At 37.6% G+C, this 8,217-nt stretch overlaps 1 protein-coding gene across 1 annotated transcript; it reads right to left on the bottom strand.

The window, feature by feature from the left end:
• On the bottom strand, positions 1-2,960 carry asns (asparagine synthetase; the record flags this gene model as incomplete). The annotated part of the gene is given in 10 exon segments (XM_079485081.1): positions 1-165; positions 263-444; positions 447-538; positions 540-640; positions 1,194-1,300; positions 1,582-1,708; positions 1,841-1,968; positions 2,029-2,130; positions 2,551-2,632; positions 2,712-2,960. Coding segments are annotated over 10 exon segments (1,335 nt in total).
• Positions 2,961-8,217: the final 5,257 nt, after the last annotated feature.

The raw sequence follows: 8,217 nt of genomic DNA, 5'->3' as shown, positions 1-8,217 counted from the left end.
CTATATGTTGTTAAGTCTTATTGGTGGCATCCAGTAATGTGGGATCCATTCACTGCGATTGGGGTACATCTTCTCAAAAGTCTGCCTCATGTAGAAGCCCTCTTTGGTTGTGGGAGGGTTGAAAGGGAATCTCTTAGGAGCGTTCTCTAACTGAGATTCATTTATCTAACGTAAGCAGGAAAACAAAAATAGAGACTGTAAAAAATACCGAAAGATTCTGACGGTTTTATTATTGCATGAGACATCAGTGCACCTGTCGTACCTCGGACTCAGCAAACTCTTGCAGGCTTGTGTACCAGGATTTCTTTACGGATGTTATACCGTCACTAAAAGCCTCTTTTCTCCTCCAGATAATCTCATCTGGAAGCAGTTTCGTGTCTCTGAATGCTTCCCTCAAGAGGTACTTCTCAATTCCATCCTTCTCCGTTAAAAAAGTAAGTAAATATAATAATAAACACCCTTTACAGTAAAAGAAAGATTCAGAATCACACATGCAGTGGACCTCAGCGGACAGATGGGTGAAGGTCTGGTGATCTCACCCGAATGCAGCTGTGGTTCTGTCGGCCCTCAGCAACTCATACAGATAAAGTTCTTTCAGCAGACGGATGGCTTCCTCAGAACCAGCTTCACGTGATGGAGCCTACATTAAACACATGGTAAAATAAGTTCTCACAACAGAAATTATGCTACATTAAATGAAAATAGGTTATTTATACTTATTATTAAAAGGTATAGTTACACCATCTGGTATCAAAGTGATTTTATTGAATGTATAAAGTTGAACCACAGGTGTACAGTAGTTCATCACAACTATCATAAAGTGGAATATGAAGCGGTAATGTTTGATAACTATAAAGTGTGCAATTGCTTTTATCGTTTTATTATTTTAAACCAAATATTTGCTTTGTGCTGTCGTTTAACAAATGATACCCTGCACTACACTACACTCTAATCAAAATAAATGTATACTTTCCTATGAAATGCAATGGGTGTCTAATATTTTTAGATGAGGCCTCAGTCTCAGAATACTTTTCCATCCGTAAATCTTGATGCTTAGCCCAATAAAATCACCATTCTCTTTCATAATCGTTGAAAATACAACATTGAGCACCATAGACATTACAGATCTCATATTGGCAGTATATGGTCTATTCAGTGAATACGGGCTGAAATGAACATGCAATGACATGTACCTTATGAAAGTAGATGTATCCTTGTGTCAGCTCGTCAGAACCTTCACCTGAGAAAATCACGACCCTGTCTGTCTTCTCACGGATAAACTTTGAGATCAGGTACATACCTTGAGACAAAAACAAAACAGGTGTGTGCATGAATGTAAATGCTGAGCACTGCTCACATCTAGTGGTTATGAAATCACACTGCATGTTGAGAGTAGAAATATACGGTATTTAGAAAGAGGACATGAAGGTGTGTTTCTTATTTTCTAAAAGATTGGAATTATCATTTTAGTTGGTGCACAATAATCTTCATGAAGCTACATTCAGTGACAGCAAAATTATACTAACTTATGGATCAGACTTTTTGATGTAAAACTCTTTCAAACTCTATTCTTGCACTCACCAACAGATGCACGCACAGTTGAGATGTCATAACTTTCCAAGTGAAAGATGACTTCCTGTATGGCACAGATTCCCTCCTCGGGAGTGAAGCTCACCTCATGGTGCTCACTGCCTATGTGAGCTGCCACCTGAGACACAAAACCAGTTCGAATCCATCTGATCTGACCATACATGCTCAAAACTACAGAAAGGTGCACTGTGTGTTATATCAAATATCAAGCATGTTCAAAGATATCAAGCATATTCAACTTGTCGCTTGCCTTGCAAGCAGCTATTATATCTGGGCTGTCCTCAGTGCCGATGGCAAAGGTTTGAATCTTATAATTTAACTTCTCTTCTTTTGCCAGTTTCACAACTGTTGCAGCAACCAGACTGGAATCAAGACCACCTAAAAGAATACAGTAAGCATTAAGGAAATATAGTATATTAAAAAGCAAAGCACACGTACCTGAGAGGAGACAACCGATCCGTCTTTGACCCATCAATCGTTTCCTTACCGCATTTTCAAACAGGATCCCAATGTTGCTCTTGACAGTCTCCAGTTCAAAACCTAAATCATATTCAAACATATAAGAGCCCCTTTTGAACCAGGAATCTCGAACGTTTGCTTCTATATCGCCATATCTGATTTAAATACTTATGTTTCTCATCTGGGATCGAGTCAAATGACGTCAAACTAAAATCTACATATGTATGTAGCCTACTTGCTAAACAACAGATGTTTTTTTTATAATAATGTATTTTATTTCATTTTTTTAAAACATCTTTAAAAAGATCCAGTACAAACTGGTTTGGTGAATTCCCATAACTGAGGAAACACCCACACGTCAAGGAACTACTAGTCAACAATAGTCAAACAACTGTTTATCAAAATCATAACATTACTGAATCAAGTACCATCTCTAAGTACAAAATCATTGCAGCTGTTGACACCATTAGGTTTATAGCATGTCTACATCACAACGTCTACCTGTGCCAAGTCCCTCCACGATGTCATGGATGGCGTGTTTGGGTTCGTCTGTGAAGTTGTGGAAAAGTTGTGGATCCTTCAGCTTTAAGAGAAGATCAGTTAAGGGATGGCACAGTTAAAACTGTACATAATAAGTCGAACCTTAAAGTTTGGCTACACACCGTCATGTGGTTGTAGATCTCACCGTTGTAACACAACCAGAGGTGGGGAAACGTCTTTACACGTAGAGGCTGCATGCCATACAGCTTGTCCACAATGGTCAGCCGGTGAAATCCAAAGCAGCAGTTGGTAAAATCGTTGATATTCTCAAAGCGGAAAGCGTCGGGACCGCGATGCGCAATGTTCATGGCATTAATGATCTGAACTGCGAGGCACTCCTCACTACCAAACAATGCCCACATACCACACATTCTCCTGCTGGAGATGAATACAATAAATGTGGAGCAAGATTATAAATATTTAATATTTATATCAACATAAAATCATGCTATTTTACCATTCAGATTGCATATTTTCACAGTAGTTCCCAATATACAGTAGCAGCACGAATGGCCTATATAAAGTACCAATAATACTATAATATTACATAATGGGGCATAGATATTGGTCATAAATGATCCCCAAACATACCATAATTTACATTATTCCAAATTACACTGTTTTCCAAAGAACACAAATAAAATGCACAACTTTCTTCTACGGATATTTTAAAGGGACTGACTTCATTGCAAAAACCATTTAAATTGAAAGGGTTTCTTTCTGTTTACAAATCTTACATGCACAAATGCTGGCAGAAGAAGTGCTCTTGAAAACGCGAGACAGATACACTGACAAGACAGAGGAGAATATGTCGATTAAGGTCTGTATTTTGGTTTGTAAAGAATTCTCGTCGCTTCAAAAAATTTCAACTGAGCCACTATGCGCGGATGGACCAATTTAATGATGTCTTTAGTACTTTCTGGACCTTGGCAAGAACTGACACCACGGTGTTTATGAGGCGGCCTGGATATCTCTCGTACATCACTTAAACATCTTAATTTGTGCTCTGAAGACGCCGGACGTTCTCTAAACACGTTTAACGTCATGTGGATGAGTAAAAAAAATCACACAAAGCTGGGGTGAACTTCCCCTTTAATCAAGATTGCTACATTTGACCATTGTTTTGTAGTTATCTGCATCTAGCCTGTAAACACCAGCCGTTGATGAAGGACTTCAGAAAGTAACCTTACAGCTTTGTCTGATGTAACTCCAGAATAAGGTAAGCGTCGAAAATGGCATTTTCAAGTAATTCACTGATGGCACTAAATACAAACTGTTGTGGTTTATCATACGTAAAATCATCACAGCAATCTACACAATAGTGTGTCGTCTAAACATGACGTAAACAAATAGTTGTAAAAGATAACAGTTACCACAGTATACCTTTATAAAATGATCTTTATTTGTGAGTAATGCCCGTTACTGTTCAGTTTGGCCGATGAAACAACTGTGCACAGTTTCTGCACACTGACTGTCATCATCATCCAGACTTCGGAGGCAGGAAACACATATGGGCGGAGTCAACAGAGAGTCTGAAGGTACTGAAGTGCGCATGCCCAGTGCAGGTAGCTGCATCCCTTCTAGTCAAAACAGCGTGCAGCTGTGCATCGGAAAGTCCCATTTGTTTCGATAAACATGGGGCATGTTGAAGCTCAACCGCTGCGGAAATGATGTGCAACGGTGTGCAAGACGGTTTGAGATGCGTTTTCTCTTGTTTGGTTGGTCTGTCAAGAATGTCAGTCCAATCTGCAGCAACAAACCTTAGTTTGATTTCAACTGTTCATTTCACTTTTCGATCGTTGACATGGTCTTACACAGCCGAAAAGATATCAAAGCTGTTCACAAAATGATATTTCCATTATGTAGGATGATGAGTATAGAAAAGAGTAAATAAAAAAAGACTTTACAATATTACATTAGTTATTTGGACAAAACAATGGTGAAAAAGATAAAGAGTTTAAAAGTAAATGTTTCAACAATCCTTTACGTTGCACCAGTAGATGGCTCACACCAAATTATTATTGTGCTCACGGTGCACTTTTGGGTTCCAAGAGATGATCTGTTATCTTGAGTCCGCACAAGATGTGCTGTCATACACGGCAAAAAAGTGTCATAATAAATAAAATTCTCAGATCCACAATCACTTAATTTATGGGAATGGCACTATACTTTGTTATAGAAAGTGTATAAGATCCTAAATAGGAAGCCTAAGAGAAAACACACTGAAACTTAACACATTAATCACAGATTTCTGATGAATAGACAAAGCACGTAGAAAGATTGTCACACTGCATATGGTCTAGACAAAAGTGAACCATGAAGCATTTTGATGGGATTAAAAAAACTTTAAGCCCTTAAGTAAAAAAACACATCATAGAAACTAATCATTGTTAGTTTCACTTTTTGCAAGAGCAAAGCTTTAGAGGACATGATCAATTCACATCCGTTGGTTGATGTGGGCTTCAATGAGGGGGACCGGGAAACGTGGTTAGGCCTATGGCAAAGTACAAAACAACAAACAAGAAGATGGTAGAAGAGTTAAACAAGCAAGTCTGTTCACTTGATCTCTGACATGAAGAATTCATAAATATGGAGGATTATGAAAGAGAAAGTAATCTGCTGTTGTGCTAATACAAACAACGTCTTGTTTTATTCGTCAAACACAATTCCTCTTTGACACATAAGCCTTTATTGTTTAAAATAAAAGATTGTGAAAAATCACGTAAGTCATTACAAATCTGATACTTGGACCTAAAATATTACAAAAATTCTATAGCAATAAAACAAATTTCAACATTCTCCTTTTTCCAGACTGATAACAGCACCTTTCCTTAAAGACAAACACGTGTATTAAAGCAGAAAGTGACACAGAAAACTAAACATAATAAAAACACACAATGCATAGATTCATATTGAATATTTTGATTGATCTGTGACTGTTAATTGTTACCTTACAATTTCTTCTGTCAAAAATCTGTCTTTGTGCCTGGCGTGATATCTTGTTGCTTTTACAACGTTTACAACAGTAGGTGGCAGTCGCGTATTCATTATGTTCATCAGCAGAGGGCTCTGTAAACTACATCAATTACCTGGTCATACACCACTTAAACGCCCACGAATATCCTGACCTGTCTAAATGAGAGGTCATCATCTGAAGAGACATCTCCTGCTTCCCAAATCTCATACTTTCTGTCCTAAAATTAACAGTTGAATATGCCCGTTTAGTGGTCCGTTACAGTTAATTTTGCCTTTGGGACAAGTCACTATTAAATTTGCCAGTTAAAGATCCCTTACAGTCAAAGCCCCAGTGAAATAAAAAATTACAAAGCCTATTTTTTCATGAAATATTGCAGCCTTTATTGTAAAAAGTTCCTCAATGTGGGTCATTTTCTTTTTCTAAAACTGTGTGCCCTCATAATCTTTAGTTAAAATCTGAAAATGCACTTCCTTCATGTAATAACTATCCAATTTAAATGACGTATTTTAGACGGCTAGGGTGGAGCATCTGTTAACTCCTCCCTTTCAATGTTCAAATCTTCCCCTGGCCTTGAATGTTCCTTGAGCAAGAAATCAGCGTATTAGAATGACTTGTGATAAAAAACTAAGTAAGGTCACAAAACTCTGGACTATTGGTAGTCCCAGGATATCACACTAGCATTTTACTCCTAAACTCTCCCAGTTTAAATTTAGAAACATCTTTTTAGTCAAGCAAGCATTCACATTGCTGATCTAAACAGCAGTTTTGCTAATCCTTCTCCTTTTGCGTTCCTGTTTCTCTCTCTGAGGATGCACATCCTAAATTAACTAGAGATTACAGAAACTTCAGTTTTGATCCTGGATTACTTGTGAAGACATCCGATGATGGCAAATATAGATGGACATACAAAACTGCTTAATATTATACATTTGTAATAATTGCATAAGTTTGCAGATTTTCAACCCACTTTGTATTATTACAAAAATGGCAATATATGTGAACAGACAATGTTTACTTTTTTTTTTAGTTTCTCTTAAACACTGCTGGATAATGTGTTTTGCATTATTCACATTTTATTCATTTACATATATTATAGACATTGTACCAGTACAAAGTGGGTTGAAAAACGTACCCTTTAATAATGACATTTGTTATTTTCAACTGATCATGACTTTAAACACATGACTTTTATTATCTTAGAACTACGAACATTATTTGTCGTGGCTCAAAGTATATTTTTTATTGTAACATTGAAACTAATTTGCTCTTTAAAGGGGCTAAACGCTTAAGACAGTCAACCTGGGATAATTCCTGTAATAAAACCATCATGTCATGTTGCTATCAAATCAAGTTTTTGTTTTCTATTTTCCATTTCAAATATAAATAAATTGGCAGTTGCTATTGAACATTGTTTTTGATCTATTATTGTGTTTAAGGACATTTTTGCAGGCGTGATGCAACAATTATGAACCGCGGACTGACAGCAAACATTACTGATAAACTTCAGCGGCTGTCAGGAATCACAGAGAACGAACCCAAGCGCAGGCAACAGGAGATGAAGGGGTTAACAAGACTTTAATAAATAATAAAACAGGAACAAAACAAAAACCCACGAGGGAGTAACAAAACAGTACACAATAACAAATATGATAACGGACTACTAAACACTCAAGAACTCAATATAAAACACTAAGACTAGACTATACGTTACTTGACTTGACAAGGCTTCAAGGACACAGTAAGGAGTACAAGCAAGGGATATTGTACAACCAACGAGCACAAGACAATAGACAAGAGGGTATTATATAGGGAGACTAACAAAGGGGATAACGATGGGCAGGTGTGGGTAATGCGACACAGGAGGAGAGCAATACTAGAAACGAGAGGGGCAGGGCCAAATGACGAGACAGGAGAGAACGCATATTATGTCCTGATTGACCATAATATGTTCCTCTCCACATAAAACACGTGGGTCTGTCATGATTCTGCCCCTAGACCAGAAAATCAAGACAAGAGCAGGCAGAATCATGACAGCGGCAGACCACCAGCAGATACAGGTGCTGGTCATATAATTAGAATATCATCTAAAAGTTTATTTCACTAATTCCATTCAAAAAGTTAAACTTGCATATTATATTCATTCATTACACACAGACTGATATGTTTCAAAAGATTATTTCTTTTAATTGATTATAACTGACAACTAAGCAAAATCCCAAATTCAGTATCTCAGAAAATATTACTTAAGACCAATACAATGAAAGGTCAGGCGAGTTTGCTGGCCAATTAAGAACAGGGATACCATGGTCCTTAAACCAGGTACTGGTTACTTTGGCACTATGTGCAGGTGCAAAGTCCTGTTGGAAAATGAAATCTGCATTTCCATAAAGTTGATCAACAGCAGGAAGCATGAAGTGCTCTAAAACTTCCTGGCAAACGGCTGCGTTGACCAGAAAAAACAGTGGACCAACATCAGCAGATGACATGGCACCCCAAACCATCACTGACTGTGGAAACTTCACACTGGACCTCAAGCAACGTGGATTGTGAGCCTGTCCTCTCTTCCTCCAGACTCTGGGACCCTGATTTCCAAAGGAAATGCAAAATTTACTTTCATCAGAGAACATAACTTTGGACCACTCAACAGCAGT

This window comes from Barbatula barbatula, assembly GCF_947034865.1.
Source record: "Barbatula barbatula genome assembly, chromosome: 21".
In the NCBI taxonomy this organism is placed as follows: Eukaryota; Metazoa; Chordata; class Actinopteri; order Cypriniformes; family Nemacheilidae; genus Barbatula; species Barbatula barbatula.
Note: the sequence above shows the minus strand (reverse complement) of the source record. Positions and strands in the feature narration are given on the sequence as shown.